The 25,256-nt window shown below is 38.6% G+C and overlaps 1 protein-coding gene and 1 long non-coding RNA gene across 3 annotated transcripts; one reads left to right on the top strand and one right to left on the bottom strand.

Moving 5' to 3' along the window:
• Window positions 1-720: 720 nt before the first annotated feature.
• LOC119895286 lies at window positions 721-4,962 on the top strand. Its single transcript, XR_005443052.1, has 3 exons — window positions 721-839; window positions 1,626-1,732; window positions 4,292-4,962. It is a non-coding gene; the product is annotated as an uncharacterized LOC119895286 (long non-coding RNA).
• Window positions 1,984-24,541, bottom strand: tbk1 (TANK-binding kinase 1). 2 transcript variants are annotated; one of them, XM_038708273.1, is made up of 21 exons: window positions 24,481-24,541; window positions 22,741-22,847; window positions 20,617-20,757; window positions 19,402-19,531; window positions 18,438-18,619; window positions 16,727-16,887; window positions 16,000-16,110; window positions 15,031-15,210; window positions 14,627-14,823; window positions 14,205-14,263; window positions 11,541-11,632; window positions 10,294-10,395; window positions 10,128-10,206; window positions 9,269-9,390; window positions 9,095-9,171; window positions 7,215-7,254; window positions 6,031-6,132; window positions 5,790-5,886; window positions 4,319-4,422; window positions 4,062-4,133; window positions 1,984-3,359 (listed from the first exon to the last, which is right to left on the bottom strand). In XM_038708273.1, exons 2-21 carry the CDS (start codon window positions 22,825-22,827, stop codon window positions 3,320-3,322), a joined length of 2,175 nt encoding a protein of 724 aa, XP_038564201.1. In that variant the 5' UTR covers window positions 22,828-22,847; window positions 24,481-24,541; the 3' UTR covers window positions 1,984-3,319. The 2 variants fall into 2 exon arrangements, with proteins under 2 accessions (XP_038564201.1, XP_038564202.1); XM_038708274.1 differs by lacking the exons at window positions 22,741-22,847; window positions 24,481-24,541 and adding an exon at window positions 21,012-21,108.
• Between the last annotated feature and the right edge of the window lie 715 nt (window positions 24,542-25,256).

Raw genomic sequence — 25,256 nt, 5'->3', positions numbered from 1 at the left:
AATTTAATAATCTTGTACTATTAGTTTTTTTGTTTCATACATTTTGTCAATGAGCTTCCACATAAACGTAGCATCATATCTACAGTCCTGCCTTTCATAATCTTAGTAAATCCATATTTTATATATATAGTATCCTATAAATTAGATTTTTCTTTATCTAATATTTCATGTACTTTATGGGCTTTAAATGGGCCTCCAAATCACATCTACAGTGCTACAAGTGTTTACCATCTTATCAGAGAATTTAAAAAGTGACTGTGCAAAGTGGCTGTGAAACAAAACAAAAATTTAGTCTGTATGTAACCTCCATATATATATATATGATGATATACATTTCAGATCAGACACATGCAGACCAAACTGCCACTTTTAAGTCAAAAACAATAAAGGGGCTTTATTTAAAACCTATATGGAAGCTAATTTCTGCCAAGAAAATAAAAACAAACACAACTGAAAAATAAAAGTTTGACTTTTTAAGATGAGACGTTTTGAGATAATGAGTAACAATTAGGTTTACCTTTACCTTTTTGTTGATCTAAGTTTGGCTCTATCATTTGATTTTGACTTAAGTCAGTATTTTTGCTTGAATTTGGATTTAGTGAGTTACACATCTGACTTCTCATGATTTTAATTTAGTGATCAAATATATTGCACTTAGCTCTTTTGACTTTGTAAATCTCAAACATTTTATTTAATAATGTAATGTACTGTATGTTTGTCCCGGATACAGGATGTTCACCATCTTACCAGAGACGTTCAAAAGACTGACCTCCTGACTGGACCAGAGTCAGTGAACTTTGGACACCAAACAAACCGCTTCTCAATCAGACAATAAGAAGGTAAGGTACTTTGTTTGATCCTCAAATGGAAGCTAAGTTCTGCCAAGAAAATAAAAGCTAACACAACTGAAAAATGTAGTTACAAATAAAAAATTTCGTTTACCTTTACTGTTTTGTATCTCATTAGTTTGACTGTATCATTTAATTTTGACCTATTAAGTCAATACTTTCACTTTATAATAATAAAATTTTAATTTAGTGATCAAATATTTAGCACCTATGTCTTTTGACTCTTTAAATCTGTTCTCAAGGCACACTGCCCTTGGTCGCTATCACTGTCGTCTGGAATGACTTACAAAAGATTTTACAACTTTCATTTCACAGTATTTGCTTTCAGGAAATCACTTGTATTAGTTTTTTCAAATGTTTGCAGTTGTTTTACAACTTCATCCTTTTAGAAACTTGTGCCATGTGTTTAAAGTTTTTCTAAAAGCCCCTCACGGCCTGTTTTATCTTCTAATTCACTCATAACCTTTTAAAGTGTGTTCCATCCTGCTTCCACCATGATGTTATTTGATCATATGTCGTCTTGCTGCCCTGTTTCCCGTTGTGAAGATTGTTTGTATTTGTGTTTTGATTCTTATATCGTTTCATATGTTATGTCTCATTAATCTGATTGTCTCTGTTTATCTTTTTTTTAAAAACCCTTTATTTCTGTATGTCCCTTCCTTCAATAGGAGGTATTTTTCTTCCCAGGTGGTTGTAAACAAGAATTTGTTCTTAACTTGCCTTGTTAAATGAAAAATTATTTATTTAATAAATGTAATGTGTTTGTCCCTTATACAGGATGTTTACCATTTTACCAGATGTACAAAAGACTGACTTCCTGACTGGACCGGAGCCGATGAACGTTGGACACCAAACAAACCTCTCTTCAGTTGAACAGTAAAAAGGTAGGTTTTGAACCTCGTATGGAAGATAATTTATGCCATAACAATAGAAACAAAAGTATTATTGGTGAAACAAAACTGACATTTAAAACTACTAATAAGTTTTTTTTTTTTTTAACTTTATTATATTATTATAACATTTTATATCTTTAACTCTCAAATCTCAGAGTTTAGACAAAGGAAGTCAAAATTTTCATTTTAATTTAGTAATCTCGTAGTTTTAACCTAATATCCGTTTGAACAGAACACAGACATTTTTTTATATTTATTTATTTACATGTCATTGAGCATTTTCAATGTTGACAAAACAAAACATTAACAAAACCGAACATGAACATCTTCTAACGAGTAAAAGGTGAAGATGATCTGAGGTGAACGGGCAGGAGGTATTTCTGCAAGTTACAAATGATCGACCAGCAACTTCTTGTCTGGAGAGAAAATGTGACAAGCTAATAAACTCATAATGATTATTGATCGCCCTTTTAGAACAATAAATAAACATCTAATATAATCAGCATTTTTCAACTTAGTCCCGTAAAATTCTTACCCATTAATAGTTAAGGGAGGAGATGATTAATGTATTTTTAAAGGATTATCTGCACAGTTGAAGGCCCTTTTAAGGGACTGAAACCCCTTAATTCTTGATATTTAAATTATGAATTTGAATTTAAAATTCAGTTCAAAATATTATTTGGTCCATTTTAAGGGTGCCTATAACTTTACAGTGTTCATTTTAAGGAGTTTTTACTCCAAAGACACTTTGTAGTAAAACTCAAACATGCATAAAACCTGTATTTATTACAGTCACCATGACATAATAATCCTTAATTTACACCTTTAATCTGAATCAACATATTCTGTTAGCCCGAAGTCCTTAATTTGTCCATTAATTTAACAAAGGAAAATCCTTTAACACTTTAGTTTCAAGACCTTAATTAACTAAATGAAGTAGATTCTAATGTACACATCAACTTTTTAGTATTTGTCAAATCCATGAATGATGAATGTAAGGTTTTAAGATTTAAGGTGTACGCTAGACTTTTAACTACAAGTTAATTGTTAAATTTTAAGAGATTCTTATTCAGTATTAATTCCATGTTTAAATGTAAAAATGAATTAGCGATTTAGGTATAAACAAAGGGGGACCTGTAATGTCGATTTTTAAAATTTAAGGGGTTTTTTTATGCCCAAAGAAAAGACATTAATGTATATATTGCTTTAAATCAATAAGAATCTCTTAAAATATAAATCATTAACACAGAATCCCTTAACCCTAAATAGCACCTTGATTTTATCATTATTGGATTTGTCAAATATTCCACATTAATGTTTAAATTAAGGGGACAGTTAAGTGTCCAATAGAATCTACAGTATTTTATTGGCTAATTAAGTGATTGCTGTGTTTTCAAGGGTAAGTTAAGAGTTAATGAAATAGTTCTGAGTTTGTTGACTGACCATCAGGTAAACAAAGCATTTGAGGCCGAGCGAGTCTGCAGGAGAGTAACAGCGCCTTCATACAAAAAGCTTCGTCTTACAGTCTCAAGTTATTTACAAGATAAACACACTGAATATTTACAACAATTGTGTCTCTCAGCCTCTCAGACCTCCGTCCAGCGTCAAAGTCCCGAACCTGCAGGAGAAACACATGTCAGCATCTCATCAGCCATCGCGTACTGGAGGTAGTGATTAGCTTAGCTTAGCACAGAGACCGGGCTTAATTTAAACTTCAGATTGACTTAATGGATATGTCTGTTTTCTTACAGGTTGAACCCAAATTTAGAGTCATTAATAGATATTAATCTATAGGAATTTTAAACAATAAAACCCCTAAAACCTTAAAATTGACTAAATATCTTGAAAGCTGCTCTTGAACTTTGACCGTAAACAATAAAGTATCGGTTCAAAACTCAAATGGGAAATAAAATAATTCATTTTAATAATTTCAATCAAGCAGGGAAAGTGTCTTAAACCTGCGTTCTCTCCAGCAGCCAGCAGGGGGCGACTCCAGCGGCTGCAGAAAGAAGTGTGATTGTATAGAAGTCTCTGAGAAAATGTTTCTACTTCTATGGTCCCATTTAGAGGAACATAGACCAGGAAGGTGGGGAGACCTTAGGGCGGGGCTTCAAGCTAATTAACAAGTGGCGACCTGTCAATCAGGATAAATTACATTTTTTTAACTAGATAACAAAGAAAGAACTGAATTTGCACCTTAACAAGTCAATTTGAAGTGCAAATTCAAAGGTGCCCTTAATGGAGCCAGGCTAGCAGTTTCCTCCCGTTTCCAGTCTTTGTGCTAAGCTAGGCTAACCATGTACTTGTTGTGCTGACTGACCTCTCTAAGAAGTGGTTGTTCTCTGCCAGCTCTTTGACCACTCCCTCCATCTCTTCCTTCAGCTTCTTCATCCTGAAAAACAACAAGTCACGTGATTATGTGATGAGGTCACCAGAGAAATTAATATTATAGGAAAATTGATATGTAAATCATTACTAAAAATAAAGTTTTTTTTGTTATAAATAGTACTTTAAATAGAAATAATAGTGTTTTGTTTTTTCCCCTGTCAGATGTCCGTAATGATGATGAGATCTCACCCGAGTGTCATCTCCACCAGCGTGTTCTGACTCAGGTAGGCTGACTGAGGCTTCATCCCACTGGACACCAGAGGAAGAACTTTCTGAGGCAGCTGTTCCTGAAGCTGCACAAACACAGTAAAACCTCGTTTAATGTACTACAGCTCGTTAGGAAACCAACATCTAATTAAAGCTTCAAGCAGTGTTGGATGGGCCCTCGCATGTCGGGGCATGTTGCGGCGACAGGGCAGTTGCTCATCAGCATGGCTCTGAGTTATCATGTGCTTTTGATGCCTCACGAAGAAGTTAAACGTCACTTCCTGTGTCCCCTGTGGCGCTAGAGAACATCCGCAAAATCTACCAGTACAGTAAGTAAGTAAGTAAGTGTGTTAAATTAAATGAGCACCATCATACAAAGCGTACTTCCTGTTGCCAGTAGGGGGCGCTATAACATTAATTGAATATCAGGTGCATTTCAGATGATTGCGGCTCGCTTTCGCCAACTTGATGACTGCAGGGGGGGGGGTATAAAAACGGCGCCGTTAACTTGGACACATTCTACCTGTGTGAGCTTACTGTGAGCTGAAATCAATGACAAAAGGTGATTCCAACTTTGTGTAGCCGGAGAGCAACTGCGGTCGCTGGACTCCTATGCTCCTGTGAGGTTTTAATGTCATGTGACATGGTGACGTTTTGCAGCGCCGGTGAAAGTCAGAAACAATTTCTAACCAGCATGCAGTGGAGGCTGGCCAACAGAGGGAGCTAGGGCGCCGCCCTCCCTGGTGGTGGAAAGTTTTTGATTTTTCTTTTCAAAATAAACATTTTTGAAGTAATAATAAAATAATATTGGCGTTAAATAATTTCTGACTATTTCACTAAGCGCCGGTATCCTGCAGTTTGTGCTGAACTGTATTGGAACGGTTACTGGAACTGACTGGATATGGCACAGCCCCACCTAAAATATCTTTCACTAGTCAGCGCTGCATGAAATCAAATGCACCTCTTGGCTTGTAGGTGTCTTCAGAGCGGGACTGTCATCACACCTGTCAAATTTGTAAAATATGTGAGCATGTACACTGAAGTTATAACAACTTCCCGTTTTATAGCGAATCATCAATTTTTGACCCCACGCCACGGACACGCCCGTCGACGAAAACTCACAAATAGCACAACTTTTCATCGTCAATGCCTTTAGAATGCAATGCAAAAAATGTATGTTGATCGGATTCATTCTCTATGAGGAGTTCATTAAAGTTTGGAATCACCAAAACTTTAAATTAAAATTTTTAAATTTAAAATGAAACCGACTTCCGGTTGGGTTTTTTAGTATTGCTCCAAGAGGATTTTTTGTAGGTCTGGATATGATGCACCTTCCACAAAAACTTCATACAATTTGGTGAAACGCGGCCAAGGGGCTGCTTTTATCTCTTTCGCCACGCTGGAATTTTGGGCTCTAATTACGGAGTCTTCCTCAGTGTACGTGGAAAATTACCTTGATGGCTCTCTCCATCAGCATGGTCACCTCCTTCTCGGTGCTGATCAGCTGACCGGACAGACCGAGAAGCTGCTTCTTCACGTGATGAACCTTCCTGAAAACATTAAAACGAGACGCTTTTAACACACCGAGCACGCACTGTTGATGCTTCACTAAGCCACAGAGAGACTAGGGCCACTTCCTGTCTGTGGTACATAGGTGAGGTGTGGAGGAAGAGGAGAAAGTTTCTGTGTTTTACCTCATCCACTCTTCACTCTTAGAGATGAAGAGACGATACTTCATGGCACACTCCTCGGTGAACAGCGATCTGGCTTTACCGGCGTGAAGGACCAACTTCTGTCTGTCAGAGAAAACACACACACAGGTTTAAGACTTCGAAATAAAACCCGACAGAAGGAAGTTCACACTAATGGGATTTTTATATCTTTTCAGGATGATTATTCCCACTGTCATAGAACCCGCACAATATCCGAGAACTGCAAATACTGCCCTAAATACTGCAGTATCTACAGACATGTGTTCCCTCAGCTTTCTGATGCACTTTAACCCGTTTAGTGTGATTATTTTTTACAGTCCATAGCTTATAGAAATCCACTTTTACTGTTTAAAGTTTATGTATGTCAGAGTACAATTAATATTTATACTAAAGAGTACGGAAATGCATTGCCAGAGTACTGCCGTAAAATATATCTACTCGTGCCACAAACTGAGGACAATCAGTAGAAACTCAGACTGATAAATATCTTAAATAATGCTAATTTAAATTTTTCAAATTATTATTATTTTAGTTATTGTTCCTTTGTTTTTTTATATTTATTTTTTGTCTATTAACACACACACATTTACTGATTTATTTATTTTATGAAAAATATCAATTGAATTCCCAACACACAATTACTGTTTGTTTACTTTTACTTTGTTTTCATATTATATATTTTTATTATTTTTTAACACTTACTGTTTTTTTTAATATTTACTTTTACTTTGTTTTCATATTTTATGTATTTTTTAATATTTACTTTTACTTTGTTTTCACATTTTATGTATTTTGTATATATTTTTACTATTATTCTTTGACAGTTTTTTTTTACTTATTTAATGAAATGTATGAAATTAATTGTTCTTTTGTAATTTTTTTTTTTAGCTTTGGCAATATTGTTGTTTTACATTCATGCCAATAAAGCTAAACTGAATTGAAATTGAATTGAGTGTAGTAATACCCAGAGTGCAGAGTAACAGCTAATTTAGAAATCTGTCTTCACAGAAACATTTCTATGACATGACTTTCAAACAGAAGTCAGATACAGGTTAAAACTACATGTTGACCACATATGCAGGTCACAATTGTTTTGCCTTTGTAGGGCAGTACACATGTATACATGTCAGCGATATCTCATAAAAAACTGCTGTTAATTCACTTACTTGTCAAATTTATGGATCTGTTCTTCGTTGTACGGCAGACCTAAACACAGGATGTAAAATAACATCTTACTGATCATCACAAGCAGCAGAAGAAACAGGCAAAACAGATAAAGAACTATTTAAAGAAAATAAATGAAATCTTGGTTTTAACAGTGTGATTTTCTTTAGATTAAATTAGCATGCTAAATTAATCCAAGATGGCGAACACATAATACAACAAAACTAATAAGGAGAGCTAACGTTAATGTTAGAAAACAGCTGGGTTTTCGAACACGCTGTATCCCCCCCCCTCCGCTGGCCACAGTTATACTGTCCTTCTGTGGGAAACACTGCAAAGATTTTTGCTTCGGTACATTCAAAGTAAAAACTATAACCACAACCGTACTCTAACAATGTCTGTTTAGAATAATAAAGCAACAGTCACCTTTCATACTTCTGTAGTTTATTTTTCCAAAGTGCTTATAAGTTTTATTTGTGGAGAATGTTCTGTAGGCGACAGCACGAGCCAGATGTTTCTTGATTTACTTTAAAATGTTAAAGCATTACTCAGATTGCAAAGACAGAATAACAGCGGTACGAACACTGAAACTATCTTACAGCTGTGGCCTTTCCTCTGCTGATCTGTTGTTGTAACTGGGACCAGGGCGCTCTGTGGGCGAGACCGGCCGACCACTAACCTCGCGGGCGCTTGTGGAGCTTCTCAACCCCCGAAAACATTTTTGATTCGCCATCAACTTTGGTAAAACTGCCGATATTCAAATTCTACTCAGTTGATTTCTCGCCTCAAAAGAGTATTTAGTGATGAAATGTTATACAAAACTTGTAAAAACAAAAAACGTTCAGCTGTTCTGCCTCTTTCTCCGCTGCTTTCCGCTTCTGGCGTGACAGCTTCTTCTTCGTGAGTAGTCAGTAGTCGACACTGCAGTTAGCAATCTTCATATTAGGAACATTTCTGGCTGTTTATTTCTATCCTCCCTTAGGCCCTGATCAGACAGAAAGCGTAGGTTCGAAAACGCAGAAGCCCCTTTTGGTTGAATTTGGAAAAGGGCAGTGCGCTGCGTTTTTTTCATGTTGCTATAATCAAAGATTATAGCGCCAGCGATCTGAAATCTCCGGTTTGCTGCTAAGTTATAACGGTCATATTAGCAGAAACTTGATCACAACTCACAGGTCTGAGTCTTTTGTTGCTAAAAACATCTGCTTTAAAAAAAACAGACAAACGCAGGGCGCCTGCTCGGGCACTGTTTGAGGGTGAGAGGTGAACAAACACGCAGGAGACAGGAAACGGAGATCTGTACCGCCAGCTGGTCCAGGGGCTTCGTCTTAATGATTGTCGGTTCAAGGATTATTTTAGGATGACTCGGGGACAGATTGTTGCGTCTTCGGACAATCCGAGCAACTTCCGTCAGCACAACTGAGGACTCGTCTGTCCTTTCATTCGATTGGACAATGGGAAAAACAACGCGGGTGACGTCAGGCGCTTTTCTGCCCAGAGTTGAATTTTTTTCAACTCTGTGTGCTCAGAGCGCTCCTTCGAAAAGGCGCAGCAGGCGGCCAAAACGCAAGACGCCCAGGGCGCAAAAACACACTCTCACTGCAAAAAACCCGTTCTGTCTGATCCGGGCCTTCAACGGCATCTCTGTAACACGCGTCTACAATGAAATTTCACGTCTACGAATTTTTTATAATAATCGACGCCTTCGATCACGCCGACTAATCGTTGCAGTCCTATTCGACCTACACAGTCTATGAAAATCCTAACTAAGAATTTCACTCCAAACTACTGAGTATGACTGGACTGGATATATAATATATTAGCCCCCCAGTTTTTACAGCTAACGAGCTCTTTATTAGACTATTGTTTGTTTGGGAGAACTCACGTCTTTCTGCCTTGTCCTTCTTGAACTGTTGGTAGATGGCCGTGATGGCGTCCAGCAGCACTTTGATTTTCTCCACACTGCAGAGACAAGCTCACCGTCACACATCTAGTTATACTGTACCATGCTTATATTACACATTACTACATGTAAACACACACAGACAGACGGCCTTACTTCCTGTCCTCGGGGTGTGTCCCCACTTGTTGTGTCCAGAGGTCAGTCAGCAGGCCTCCTGGGAGAAATTTACTCTTGATGTCTTGTGTTGTTCGTTCAATGGGCTCCAAAGAGCTGGAGATCTGCACACACACCAATATGTAACACGAGTACATACTAATAAACACCAACAGACCACTCAGTAACACCTTAGCAGTCAATATAAACATCTCAGTCAAATCTAAAGTTCCCCATGTCGCACGGCTGCTCTGCCTCAACGCTTTATGTGATTTGCGGAGTTTGCTGACAGAGATAGCGTTACTTGTTGCTAAAGTAACCGCGGCATACTAGCTGCTGTTTTCTAGCGGTGAGAGCTGACTCAGTCTGGACTGGGAGCTCAGAGCACCTGGGGTGTGTGTTAGTGTTAACGTTACACCCCTGGAGGTTTTCAGGCCGGCCTGTATTCCCTGTCGTCGAATTGGCCTCCGTCGGTCTTGGAGGCTGTGTTCAGACCCGGTCTCGCTGCAGTGTTCATTCACTGGGAGCTGGAACCAGTCTGCATGAGGAGGGGGGGGGGGGCGTAACGCACATTCAGCGCTACTGGCTACTGTAAACGCCAATCAATATCCGCAACAAGTCCCTCCCTGTCTTTGTGATTTTAAATATGCAGAAGCAAACGGCACGTTCTTTCTTGGTCTTACAAACCAACATGAAAATGAATTGTGACAAAATCGTGATCCTGCCTGAAATAAATCGTTACCTCTAGCAACCACAGAGGAATGCCTTGCTCGCAATGTAGTCACTTTACTTAAAGACATGAATGAAGTTCCCGACCATAAACAGCTAAACATGTCAAAACCTAAATACAGCGAGCGCTCACTCTGAGAACTTTCTTGTGCATGTCTGCGATCTCGTCGTATTCTGATGACATCACGTTGGCCCGCATCAGCACCTCAAACCTGCGCGACAGGAGACAGGAAGTCAGGAGGTCACATGACACGTGTAAAGTTAAATTCTGTTTATTACTGTGCGTGCGAGTCACTCACAGCTGTTCAGTCTTCTCCAGGATCTGTGTGCAGTAACTACAAAGATGGAAAACCTCCGACTTCTTGTGTTGAATCTCACTGTAGTCCTCCTTCATCAGCTCGCTGGATAAAGACAGACAAGAGATTGTGTTTTCAACATCAAAGCACTACCGCTCAAAAGTATCACAAACACTAAACCTTAAATGGTACATAAGGAAAATAAAAACAATATTTACCAAAACAGATATTTTCAGATCTAAAATTAACAATTTAATTAAAGAGTTTTGTTCATTATTTCACTGTAGGATCAACTGATGACCAGCTGCTCCGTCTGCCTTCATTAATATATAATATATATATAATAAAAGTACAAATAAAGCCTCTGGGGGTGTATTAACAGGCTGTTCCAAGGTGCTTCTATAGAAATGGGTTTCAAGGCTTCATTTCCTTCCACTGCTGCAGAATAACCAAAGAAGGTAAAGACAAAGTTTAGGTCAACAAAACTGGGGAAAATTGTAAATTTCAGAGATTTGCAATATTCAGGGATTAATAATGAGTTAACAACTTCAAGTTTTCCTGCAGCAGTGGAAGGAAAGTAAACACGTAACAGTAAGCACCTTGGAACAGCCTGTTAATTAACCTCAGAGTTTTTATTTGTACTATATATATATATTAAATAATATTAATGAAGAAACACAGAGCAGCTGGTCATCGGTTAATCCTACAGTGAAATAATGAGCAAAACTGTTCATTTTAGATCTAAAACTGTCTGTTTTGGTGACGTAAACGTTTTTAACTTTGTCAGTTTGCTTAATTTGGTACATTTAAGGTTTTTCACTGGACTTGAACTACTTAGATTTACATAAAAACTAGAAATATGGGGGCGTTCTAATATGTTCACACACATAATAATAATAAATACACGTAAGTAATGTAAAGTATATGTAAATTGTTTTGTAATAGCTTGCAGTGTTGGATAAAGATCCCTAAAAAGATTTCTGACCAAAGTCACTTGTTTGCATCAAGATGTTTCCTAAATTCTTATCGGTTTTCTTTGACTGACTTGATTTTTCTGCTCAGGAAGTGAGCTAAATCTAAACCAGTCTGCTCACTGGGCGGACAGTCAGTCAGTCCTTCAGCAGACGTGTTTATTAGATCATCTGCATCTTTGAGTCAAGAAAAACCCAAACAAAAAGGAGTCCAAGCTGATGCCTTTATACCTGGAAAAACCTTCATGCACAAACACACAGAGTCTGATGTGAACTCACATTAAACCACGAACTCCTTTCCGTACTAGTTCCTGATAGACCAGCAGAGACTCTGAAGTTTTCCATAAATGTCCAACATCACCTGCAAAAGTCTGAACAACAACATCAGCGAGTAAGTTCAGCTGTGCTCAAACAGTGTATTCACTTTAATAAAGGGCACTTCAGGTTAAACTGTTGAGGTGTCCAATCACGTGAGCAGGATTCTCAGCGGTAGATCAGATATTTAACAAAAGGCAGAGAAGTGGATCTAATTTTACTTTATGGAGTCAAATTATCGTAACGACACACTGGATCTGTTTCTGTGATAATCTACTGCGACGTCTGGACTGTCACGCGGTGAAAGTAAAGTATCTTTTTTTGTCCATGTAACAGGTTTGCAAAGTGAAAAAGTCCACCGCAAAGAGAGTTCCCATCTCCCACAGAAAACTCTGTTCCTGAACTGAAAACAGCTCGTTTGTAGTGCAGCCTTTAGACCGTCCACACAGTCAGAGGACATAAAGCTGTTCCTGTGATGTAGAGACGATAAATAAATGTGTTACAGATTAATAACTTGCCACTCTGAAACTCTTGCTCCAGTCTAGTTTGTGAAGCTGGTTCAGAAACATGTAGATATGAACTGAAGCCTTTGGCCCAATCCCAATGTCCCCCCTAAGCCCTGAGCCCTGAACCCTCACAGACTTTACTGACGTCACTTGGAAAGTGATTGATTGCTCAAAATGCTGTAAACAGGAACAGGACAGCACTTTGCCACTTTATCATGTTACCTGCTGAAACACGTTGCAACCTTTTTTTTTTCATGTTTTTGCCTTATTTTTAAGTCCTGCAGGCTCTCGCCCTACAGAGTGGAGGAGAGGTAGCCTAAATGTCAATATATATTTGTAATTAATCAATACACTATTGTTGGTCAAACAGCATCATTAAGCAAAAACTAAAATAAATAGTTGAATAAACTTAGTGTGTAATGAGGTGATTGCGTTCCTCTGACTTCATGTGTTCTATGCAGCATCTTAAGTTAAGAACACTTTCAACAGTTTTAACATCAGCGTTGGTGTCGATGCTTGTTTGTTTACTGTTTTCTTCTTCTCTTAAAATGCGGATTTGCCGTCATACTTCTCTCTCTTCCGGGCTTCCCCCAGTAACCCCCGTGTTTTACGTCATACCGCTATGAACTGTGGGCAATTCCCTCAGTCAAAGTCTGCAGAAATACGGACTTACGAAAAGGGTCTATAAAGGGCTCAAAATGTCCGCGAGAGAGCCCTCACACACTTGATGATTTGACAGCGGGACGGCCCTGTGCAGCCTTTAGACCGTCCACACAGTCAGAGGACATAAAGCTGTTCCTGTGATGTAGAGACGATAAATAAATGTGTTACAGATTAATAACTTGCCACTCTGAAACTCTTGCTCCAGTCTAGTTTGTGAAGCTGGTTCAGAAACATGTAGATATGAACTGAAGCCTTTGGCCCAATCCCAATGTCCCCCCTAAGCCCTGAGCCCTGAACCCTCACAGACTTTACTGACGTCACTTGGAAAGTGATTGATTGCTCAAAATGCTGTAAACAGGAACAGGACAGCACTTTGCCACTTTATCATGTTACCTGCTGAAACACGTTGCAACCTTTTTTTTTCATGTTTTTGCCTTATTTTTAAGTCCTGCAGGCTCTCGCCCTACAGAGTGGAGGAGAGGTAGCCTAAATGTCAATATATATTTGTAATTAATCAATACACTATTGTTGGTCAAACAGCATCATTAAGCAAAAACTAAAATAAATAGTTGAATAAACTTAGTGTGTAATGAGGTGATTGCGTTCCTCTGACTTCATGTGTTCTATGCAGCATCTTAAGTTAAGAACACTTTCAACAGTTTTAACATCAGCGTTGGTGTCGATGCTTGTTTGTTTACTGTTTTCTTCTTCTCTTAAAATGCGGATTTGCCGTCATACTTCTCTCTCTTCCGGGCTTCCCCCAGTAACCCCCGTGTTTTACGTCATACCGCTATGAACTGTGGGCAATTCCCTCAGTCAAAGTCTGCAGAAATACGGACTTACGAAAAGGGTCTATAAAGGGCTCAAAATGTCCGCGAGAGAGCCCTCACACACTTGATGATTTGACAGCGGGACGGCCCTGATCCCTCACGGACTTCCCGGGAACGCGCCTCAAAGTCTGTGAGTCTGTGAGGGGGGACACTGGGATTGGGCCATAGTTACCTGCATGCCAGGACCCGCCCTACTCAGCTTCTGATTGGCTAGTAGTCCTAGGTACTGCGCATGTGCAACTCCCAACAAAGATCTTGCGGAAGGGAGATGCTTCACTCCGTAGCTAAAACGGAGCGTTCAACACAGGGTGAAGAGAGGAGCTGCAGCAATGTGCAGTCTGACAAAAATATAGTGTTTTTTGAACCATGTAAACCTGTTCTGGTACGACCCCTAAAAACAATATGAACCTGAAAATGAGCAGAATATGTTCCTGCCGCTTTCAGCGAACTGTGGATGAAATCTGTGGCTCTGAAAAGCAAAAACTGTCCTTTCTACATTATTAAAACACTGTGTGGTGTGAAGGTCACTGATCTGTTAACTTGTCGCTTCTTTTGACTTTTTAAATGTTTTCAGCAAATGTAGATTCATCTGAGATTCTTTTTTTAACATGATGTAGTTAAATCAGTACCTTTGCGTAGCTGGCGTCCAGATCCAGATCGTAGCGAGGCTGAACTTTAGGAGGACTAGCTGTGAAGACAAAAAAAAAAAGTTGCGAGTTAAACTTTCCATCTTCACGTTTAATGATTTAGGATTTTCCAAGACCTGCACACGCAAGAGATTCTCCAAATAAAGCATGACAAACCATTTTAAGGCTTCCTGGAATTTAAGTTAATGCCAACTTAAATCCAAAACACAAACGAAGCTAAGTTAAATGAGCCTCTGTCTAAATAACCGTGACGCACATTCTGAACGTGGTCAGTGTGTTTGATAATGTAAATCACTGCGCTGCTGACCTGCAGAATGAAGAGATAACCCCTCTAAAGATCTACTTCAGTTGTTTTAAGACCTTTTTAAGTTCAGCCCTGCAGGCCACTCTGCAGCACTACGTACGGTCTTCGAAGATTAGTCCCACAGTGGCGACGGACTCGCGGCTGACGAGCATGATCGGGTTGTCTCTGGAGGTTTTGGGCAAGGACTGCGTCTGGCGGTTGGGGTCCAGGACGAGGCGGCGGCCCTCGTACAGCAGCTCCTGGTTGTGCAGCGGGATGCTGGTCCTGCGGGTCAACAGCTCCTGGAACAGCGCCGCCCTGTGGACACAAGGAGACACACAGTGGGCAAAGAGCCAGTCCAACCCAGGGGGAAGCCTGATCTGAAGTTACAGGTTTTAACAATAAACACAACATTATCAGAGATTTTGGGATACTGAAATGAATGAAACCAATTAAAGAAGGCTTGTTGAAAATGTCTCCATCCTACAAACTAGTAAACAGAATATTCCCTCTTTCCTCTCTTACGTGTTGTATTCGTGGATGTAAATGTGGTGCAGCGTTGCCTGCTGCAGACTGAACACGTAGACCACGGTCCGGTGCAGGATGTCGTTGGTCTCAGCGAAGAACTGGTCGAAGCCCCAACACTTCTCCTGATCGGCCTCCAGGATTTTGGCGAGCACCGGAGTCAGGAGGCTCTGCAGACCCCTGAAACACCAAACCACAGGACGCAACAGGCGGATTCACCGCTATAATTTAAGATTTTCATATTTGAGATTCTGGTATCAAAACTTTTTGTTGATGGACAATTAAGAGAGGTAGAGATAGATTGTTAGATTTATTCCCAGATTTAATAAATGATTTTTCTTGGATCTCTACATTTGTACATAAATATATATGATCTTAATATATTATTTGTGTTGTGCCCATAAATACACAAACTATTTATGCAAAGTAACTTAAACTACAAGTTACTTTTATGCTAATCGTTTTTTTCTCTTAAAATAAATATAAAAATATAAATGTATAATTTTTTTTTACCATGTTAACACTTCATTAAAAATGTTTATCACAATGTAGTTTTTTTTATGGTAGTTTTTTGCTAAAGTTAATTGCTTTATGCTGATGTTACACTAACCTTAAACACTTTATTTTAATGTTTTGTTTGAAACAAATCTTGCTTTGTCCTCCAAAAGAAATAAAAATATATCAGTATAATATAATTATTATTAAAATGCTTTGTTTACCATGTTTACGCATTACATAAACATTTGTGTTAAGTTACATTAACCTTTAACACCTTATTTGTTTGGAATGAATCTTGCTTTGTCCTCCCACTAATACTATACTATAATTTCTAATTCTTAAATACTCCGGAGGTCCAAGAACTCCTGGTTGGGGATCACTGGGGTAGAAAACAACTTGACAGAAGGTTTGAATGTCGGCAATACACGACGAGATCCCAAACACTGACATGTATTTACTGCGCTGTCTTACTTGGACAGACTGCAGGACACCGGCATCTCTGTGCTCCACTCGATCTTCCCGTTCTCACACTTCTGAAGCCCGGAGATCGTCCCAGACGGTTTCTCTGTGATGATTTTATACCTGAGGAACAAGCAGCTCAGTCACTTTAACTCTCTTTAGAAACAAGTTAACGTTGCACTCGAGCGGGAACCTCTGCGTTTGCAAAGTGAGGCCAAACTGAAGCTCCTTAAACCTGCGTTCTCTCCAGCAGCCAGCAGGGGGCTGCAGAAAGAAGTGTGATTGTATAGAAGTCTGTGAGAAAATGTTTCTTCTTCTCAGCTGATTTATTCCCTCAGTAAACACTTTCCTGATGAGTTTATGGTCTCAGTCGCTAGTTTCAAGTCTTCTTCAACACAGCATGATGTTCATTTAGTAAATTATGGTCCCATTTAGAGGAACAGAGACCAGGAAGCAGGGGAGGCTTTAGGGCGGGGCTACAAGCTGATTGACAGTCAGGATAGAGGCGACTCGTATCCGCTGCTCTGTGTACATTTAACCAGCGCCGCTGAAAAAGATTATCAGGAGAATTTTTCCGGTAAGTGCGTTTTGTTTAAAGCCTGTTAGCATCCCAGCTAATATAAAACAAGATGGCGACGGCCAAAATGCCAAACTGGAGGCTTCATAACAGTAGTTCACAAATGGGTGACGTCACGGAGGCTACCTCCACTTCTTTTACACCGTGTGATTGCACTCTTACATGACTTCCTTGTTCCTGCGTGGTCCTTCAAACGGTCTGAACGGGAGGCTGCCGGTGGCGGCGTGGTAAAACGTGACTCCGATGCTCCACAGATCCACCGTGGCTCCATATTTCTTCTGGTGGTCTTTTCTCAGCACAGCCCGCTCGTACATGTCGGGGTGCTACACAGGAAACACATGAAGAAGACGCAACAGGTCAACAAGACTTTAAGACGTCACCTTGGACTCCTGGGAAACTGTGATGGGCAGCTAACTTTACTTTTTGATGTTAAAATTTTTATGCTAGCATTTTTTATGCTAACTTTATTTTTATATGCTAACCTTACTGTTTAATGCTAACATTTTTATGCTAACCTTACTATTTTATGCTAACCGTACTATTTTTATGCTAACTTTACTTTTTATGCTAACCTTACTATTTTATGCTAAATTTACTTTTTATGCTAACCTTACTATTTTATGCTAACGTACTATTTTTATGCTAACCATAATATTTTATGCTAAATTTACTTTTTATGCCAACCTTACTATTTTATGCTAACCTTACTTTTTTATGCTAACCTTAATATTTTATGCTAAATTTACTTTTTATGCTAACCTTACTATTTTATGCTAACCTTACTATTTTTATGCTAACCTTACTATTTTTATGCTAACTTTACTTTTTTTATGCTAACCTTACTATTTTTATGCTAACTTTACTTTTTTTATGCTAACCTTAATATTTTATGCTAAATTTACTTTTTATGCTAACCTTACTATTTTATGCTAACCTTAATATTTTATGCTAACATTTTAATGCTAACTTTACTTTTTTATGCTAACCTTACTATTTTATGCTAAATTTACTTTTTATGCTAACCTTACTATTTTATGCTAACGTACTATTTTTATGCTAACCTTAATATTTTATGCTAAATTTACTTTTTATGCTAACCTTACTATTTTATGCTAACTTTACTTTTTTTATGCTAACCTTAATATTTTATGCTAAATTTACTTTTTATGCTAACCTTACTATTTTATGCTAACCTTACTATTTTATGCTAACCTTACTATTTTATGCTAACCTTACTATTTTATGCTAACCTTACTATTTTTATGCTAACTTTACTTTTTTTATGCTAACCTTAATATTTTATGCTAAATTTACTTTTTATGCTAACCTTACTATTTTATGCTAACCTTACTATTTTTATGCTAACTTTACTATTTTATGCTAACATTTTAATGCTAACTTTACTATTTTATGCTAACATTTTAATGCTAACTTTACTTTTTTATGCTAACATTTTTATGCTAACTTTACTTTTTTATGCTAACCATCCCATTTTATGCTAACATTTTTATGCTAACCTCACTTTTTTTTGCTAACCATATGTATTTTCAATCTAACCTTTTCACTCCACTTTTCAGTGTGGACGTTCAGAACAACTATATAAACTTGATTTTTGCCAACAGCTCGTTCTTTTCCAGCTTGAACTGACCATTCGTTGCGCAGTGCAAACTTTACAAAATATTCAGTAACTTTGAACAGTAAATCTCCACCTACAACAAACTGGTTCCTAAGAAATGAGGAAGGACTTTACACCCAAACTTAGGAATTAGCTCCTGAATATCTCCTGCTGGTGATTCAAACACAGATCTCTTTTCTGACATGTTGATACGAAGAGGATTCAAACTGACACCAGATGTCAGATGTTTTCTCTCACCAGGTATTCCTCGGTGCCGTACAGAGACACAAACTGCTCGTCGTCCTCCAGCTCTCTGGCTGCTCCAAAGTCTGTCAGTTTGTAGACGGACCGTCCGTCCTCTCCGATCACACGCATGATGTTTCCTGGTTTGATGTCCCGGTGAACGATACCGTACTCTCTCAGGTGGTTCATACCTGCCACTGAAGACACAACAGCCAATCAGAAAACACCTCAGAGTCATCAAAACACAACAGGTTAGTGTTTTAAAGGCATCCTTATGCTGGTTTAACACACAACGTGATGACAGTGCTTGGGGCGACGCGATTACATACAAAGTCAATTCAAAGACGATGCGGAGTGCGATAAATCACGTGCGAGTTGAAATATCTCAAAACAGGAGACTGCTTGGAGAAAAGTCAGCAAGGCAGTTGAACTACCGGGTAAGTAAAGAAAACTTGATTACTTGATTCCTGCTATCGTTGTACTTTGCTATGAAAGACGTTAGCATAGCATAGCATAGCCCCGATTGATCCAAACTATATTCGGAAAACAAACATTTTAAAAATTGTAAGCTTGTAAACTTGCTGACAGACCTGATTAAGCATAACTTAATATGTTTAACATATCGGCATCTTGATGTAGTTACATTGGCATCCGTTTGATCCGTTTATTGAAACTAATTCACAGCAAAATGTTTATTTTGGGTTCATACAGTAATGCTGTAGTAATGTTGGGTCGCGTTGTGTGAGAACACTCATGTAGCCGCTTGAGTGTTCTCCATCATTAAAACTCGTGCGATAAAAGCGATGCAAGTTTAAAAATCGTGTTGTGTGTGAAACCTGCATTAGAGTCCTAAATATTTCTCTGGTTAAAATACGTCAAAGTAGAAAGTAGAAGTGACGGTAACTAATCAGTGAAACAGTTAGTGGACTATACATGCGGAACATGAGGTGAGTTTCCAGGTAATCGAACTGTCCCTCACCCACGTCGTGCAGAACTATGAGGAACTCGTCCTCAGGAAGCCCGTAAGCGTTGGACGACTCCTCTAACACCGTGTAGAGACTTCCGCAGGGACAATACTCCATCACCAGGACCTTGTGACGGGTGTTGGACTGACAGGAAGAGGAGGTCAAACACATGTTAACGCTTTTCTAGGCATCTTAAAAAAACACTTTTCATTTCATCATGATGAAAAACACAAGTCTAAAACTAAACACAAAGTTTTCTAAACACACTGTTTCACCTTATTCATTTGTCTTATTCAACAATCTGCATGGATCTGAAGAAAATATCACTTGTTCAGAAGTTGATCTATCTTTCTATTGATAACAATCATCTTATGTTCAGTAATGTTGAGGGTTGGGTATCAAGAACCAAATCTCCAAGACCCGTGGACTGGATCAGACCCGTGCGTTTGGATCCTGCTTCTCGGTTCCTGACTTCCTGCATATCTCAGCTCCTGACTGAACTGCAGTCAGCATTTTACAGCCCATCAAAGTGTCTCTGATCTGCCAGGAGCTGCTGCGCCGACCTAACATTTGTTACGACGACAAAGCATGAAGAATAGAGTCCTTCTGGTTCCGGTCTTGGACCGTGGCGGGTCGCAGCAAACGCTCCAAAGTTTGGTTTAGCTTCACCAAAAAAAAAAAGAGAACGACACAGCAAACTGCAGCAGCTGCAGTCAGGAGGTTTGGTGCGAAGGAGGAAGCAGCTCAGACATGACGAAGCGTTTCCTTCAACGCGGCGTGAATCTGAAGGAACGCTTCACCGTGTTCAGCGTGTCGCGCTCTCCAGCTAACGCCAACAGTAGCAACGTCTCAGGTACAGAACACAGGTGAGCCGACGTTCACCTTTTATACTGAAGGGAAACCAATGAAGGTTACAGATGAGACGAGTCCCAGAGACGCCGCGATATATAAATTATGGTAACTAGGACAGAGACTCCTTTCACTTTAGAGACATGAAGGAGGAGGAGGAAGAAGAGGATCCGTGAACGGGTTGAAGTCAGAGCCGAGATAAGTAGAATCTGAATCGATAAAATTGAAGTGATACCCAACCCTTGAAACGTTGTGTGTGTCAGGTTATCTGATGATTAAATTAATCTACAGTTCGACAGGAAGCAGCAACAAAACAGCTGAGACCTGAGAACAGTGTTTATAAAAAGCTAAGCTAACGTAGCTTCGCTGCAGTTACTGACCTCTTCCTCCACCGCGAAGAGTTTGACGATGTTCTTGTGGTTGAGTTTCTTCAGAACCTCGAACTCTCTCATCTGGACGTCCAGCGGCCTCAAAAAGCTCAGGTTGTTAAACACTTTGACGGCGTACAGGTCCCCAGTTTTCTACAATTAAACACAAAAACATGAACTCAGACACATTTTATACTCTGAATGTCTAAATGTGGAGTTCCATTGGAAGATTTTGCTCCGTCACAATCCTCCTTCTCAAATTACTCATTTTTATAATAATAATAAAATTGATAAAATCTTTAGAGCACTTATTTTCCGCAGGTTTCCTGAAATTGTGTGTAAACTCCTGGAACTTAATAAAACAAGTGGAGACGTACCACACCCCGCTTTAACTTGATCTGACAGACCTGAGGCGACGACGTTAAATGAGACGTGAGATCCCAAATTCAAACAGAAGATCATGTTCAGACGGATCCGCAGACTTTAAAGATTCAGGTCTAACGCTGTGGGAAATTCCCCCTTTGGTGCAGTTTACAGGCTGACGGCTCTTCTGGATCAACTATAAAAACAAACTGTGACGTCTGAGAGATGAAACCTGAGTGTTTTAGATGTAAAAGAAGAGACAGTTCACATGTAAACAGAATCTGTGATTTCCATTCAGATTTCCGCCTCCTGCGTGAGGAACCACAGGTGTATCCTGAGGAGGTTTTTACTGGACAGCAGCACCTGCTATCTGTTTACTGATTGGTCAGCTGCTCTGATGGGAATCTAACACTAGCTAGACCTGCAAGCATAACTTGCGCATTTTTAGTTTATCCATTTCATACTGGATGCACAAAATTATAACCAGACTTCAGACTTTCCCCCGAGCTTCTTTTATTTCAGTCCCAGTATGATGCTATCAAAGCTCTAAGCCCCGACCAGAAACTGCTATAACCCACAACCATGTTGGGAAAATCAGGAAACCTCCACCCTTTTCCGGGGAAAACACCTAAAATAAAATACCTAAAATGAACCAGGAATAACTCCTCAACCATTAGGCCTAGATGCAGAATTCTAAGGAATATAAATCCATTGTAAATTCACATATTTATTTTACCATTACAGACTAAATAGAGATGCAATAAAGAAAAATATGATATTTTCATCCTTGCCTGGTAAAAAAAAAGCTTTATTTTAATGCAATAAACCATCAAAACCATCATAAAATAGATTGTAATGCAACTGAATATCTTCTAATGCACCTGGAATGCAATTGTAACTGTAAATTTGATGAAAATGAACTACAGTTATCTTATCATTTAAAAATAATAAATGTATATGAATGTCCATATTTTGGCCATATTTACTGTTCCAATGTTGACTTTTATTGGGAGTTATCTTTAAAACATTTCTGAAATGTTGATAAAAACAGTGAATATAGATCAATATTCCTGTGACTAAAAGCACACCCATGCTTTACAGGCAGATAACTTCAGAACGGACCTTTCATTTGATACCCAGGATCTCTATTTAGCTACTACGGGTCGGCTGTCAGACCACGAAAAAGACTGCGTTTTCCAAAGCGGCACTTCTCCTCCTCTGCAAAGAAAAGGTGAGAGTATGCAGCCACAGCTCCCAGGAATATCAGATTATTTTATCTTTAATACACAGATGATGCTGAGACACTAATAATTTAGTCAAGACAAAAAATTATGGTAACTGATGTATTTTGCATTGATTCCTCGGTTCGTTATTATAATGTCAACTAGCTTGTTGAGCAGCTTGTTGTATAGTAAGTCTTGCACTAAAACTAACACGGCGATAAGCCTGCGTGTGAACTGATATCAGGTTAATACTTTAGATCTACCGTTGGGTTGGGTTTTTCTCAGGATGACGTAAAGTGGCAGATCAGTGCTGCAGCTGAATATCTCAGTAAGAGACGTCCTCTGTCCCAGACAACCTATAAATCTAAATCAGACTTAAACAACTCTCGCTTTGTGTAGTTGGCCAGATAAAACCACCGCCATGTAAGCACAAAAAGTCCCCATATTAAGGTGATTTTGTAACATCAGTGTTTGCATGCTACACTAAGAATATCTTATGCAACTGTTTGAATTTACGCCCGTGCCGTCAGAGTCTGGTGTCAGTCGGTACCTTGTGTCTGCCGCGGTAAACGTTGGCTGTCGCTCCCTGACCCAGCAGGTCTGAGATGAGCCACAGGTAGTTGGTGGTGCTCTGCATCCTGACGGCTGCAAGGGATCCTGGAAACACAGAAACAACGTCCGGTCGATAAGATCAATACTCCGGACGGGCTGAGTCACTTACGTGCATCAAATGTCTGATCAGATTCTGCGTCTTGTTAAGTGGAACCTCAGATTTGTTGCACCACCCGCCTCTAATGCTGCAGCCTATAAATCAAACTAACCTCTCATTCCTGTCATGTTGTGAACTGTTTATTTCATTAACTCTGTAGTCTTATTAATTTGATTATTCACATTTACTGTATTTTCTTGCACATTTTTAACCCCCATATGACATCTGTTCTTGTAGCGTTGCAATTATATAATAGTGTTTTTAAATATATCCATATTTGTTCTGTTTTATTTATCATTTTACATATTCATTAATCTTATATAATCGTATTGAGTTACATACGTTTGTATAAGTTTTACGTTGTGACATTTACTTCTATCTTCTTGTTGTTCATTATTTTATAATAATATAATAATATTAAAGCTATATTACTTTCACTTCTTGTTGTATATCATCATTATTTTTTTATATTTTGTCACAAAGCAGCAACAACAGTAAAAGTGCAAAGCAAACTATTAAAATTAATTCAAGTTCATATTTCTTCATATTGTTTTAGATATGTATTGATATTATATAATACTATTAAGTTAGATATCTATATATATTTTTACTTTCTTTTATATTTTGCAAACGTTATGCAACAACAGTAATTCAGCAAAACAAACAATTAAAATCAATTAAAATAAAGCTTCCCTATATTATTTTTTGTATTTATTTGTTACATATCTTTATAAATGTTTTACTTTGTCAGATTAACTTCATCTTTTTAATGTATATTATTTTATAAGTATTTATTTTGCAAACGTAAAAACAGAAACAATAATAGTAACACTACAGGGCAAAACAAACAATTAAAGTTAGGCTCATATTATTCTCTATATTATTTTACATATGTATATTGTTACATATCTTTCTATATGTTTTACTTTGTCTTCTCTTTGTATATTATTATTATTATTATTTTTATTATTTGCAAACGTTTTGTGTCAGAATGCGGCAACAACAGTAACACTGCAAAACAAACAATTAGAAATAAATTTAAATAATAGTTACGCTGCCTGCTCGACGTTCACACACGTCACTACGTATTACGCGGCGTCACGGTGGGAAATTCCCGTTTCAGGCCTCAAACAACAAAAAGCTGTTAGAAACATAATTCGCCGTGACTCGACAATAATGCAGCGGATTATGATAAATCTGATTTAATGTAAGTGAAGTTGCTGTTTAACGTAATGTCACAGCAAAACAGCTACACATAAATAAATATCTTCCAACATCGGCGGGTTTAAAAACGAGCCAGGAACATTAAAGTAAGTGATAAAAACACAAACACACGGCGGAGTTCAGCTCCTGGCTGTAAATGTCTTTAAATGTGAGCTGTGTTTTATTTTCACTTCCTGCGGACGCGGAACGGAACTGATTTAAAACTGCGTCGTGCTAACAAGCTAACCGCTTTACCTGTGACTCAACACCGGGAGCGTTAGCCAACAAGTCGAGCTACGAACCGGCACCGGTGAATAAACCGCCATCACGGGGCTTAACGTTTAAAATTAACCATTTTTATTTTGTTTATTTCCTCACCCTTCTTTCAGCGGCCGAGTCCTCTTCTTCCGCGGTCATGTGACAGACGCGGGCCAATCAGCACACATTGCGGGGAAAAGGGGGCGTGTTTACGAACACCGTAATGATCAGAATAGCAGCGGGAAATAAAAGTTGTGCGCCCGCTCTTAGCTGCAGATGTGAATTAAAAAAACAAAACAATGCAGAATCCCCCCCCCCCCCCCCCCTGGTTGCTCTTCTTGAACCTCTCACCTGCAACCGTGTTACTTTTTTTGTGGATTAACAGTTTCTACTGCCGGGGGGCGGGCTCTCATAACGGTTATTACGGTAGCTGCAGAGGAACCTAAAATGAAGAAGGAAATCAAAACTTAAGGGCGTTTTGTTATGTAATAACTAGGGTTATATTTAACACTGTGATGATAACTTCACTCTATACACGCAGATATGCAAAGTCAAAATCCCTGCAGTGAGTCACATATGATACATATCTTTTACAGACCTCTACATCATCAGTGTGATAACCCCCCCCTCAAAACCCCCTTATGTATACAATCAGATACATGCAATGCACCGATCATCCACCAGGGGGCCGATATTCATTCACCATAGGCCCTATAATTGACACAACCAAAACAGAGGTTTCAAAAAATTCAGATAAGTTCAGATAAGAAAAACATTCAATTCAATTTCTGATACTTTAATAGCAATATTTACTGGATTGATGCAATTTATAATTACGTATTTCATTGTAAAATCGTGTTGAAAATGTGTGTATCAACTTAGATACAGCAGATATG

The sequence above is a fragment of the Micropterus salmoides genome, unplaced genomic scaffold, assembly GCF_014851395.1.
Source record: "Micropterus salmoides isolate LMB-PRFRI ecotype aquatic unplaced genomic scaffold, ASM1485139v1 Ms_hic_scaffold_9, whole genome shotgun sequence".
Lineage (NCBI taxonomy): Eukaryota > Metazoa > Chordata > Actinopteri > Centrarchiformes > Centrarchidae > Micropterus > Micropterus salmoides.
This window is presented reverse-complemented; position numbering and strand designations above follow the sequence as displayed.

Coding starts and splice junctions, on each gene's coding strand:
- tbk1 (XM_038708273.1), bottom strand. CDS start 22,827: ATGCAGAGCACCACCAACTACCTGTGGCTCATCTCAGACCTGCTGGGT. Junction 18,620..19,401: donor CATAGTTCTGCACGACGTGG/GTGAGGGACAGT, acceptor TTGTGTCTTCAG/TGGCAGGTATGAACCACCTG. Junction 14,264..14,626: donor GGGACTAATCTTCGAAGACC/GTACGTAGTGCT, acceptor TTGTCTTCACAG/CTAGTCCTCCTAAAGTTCAG.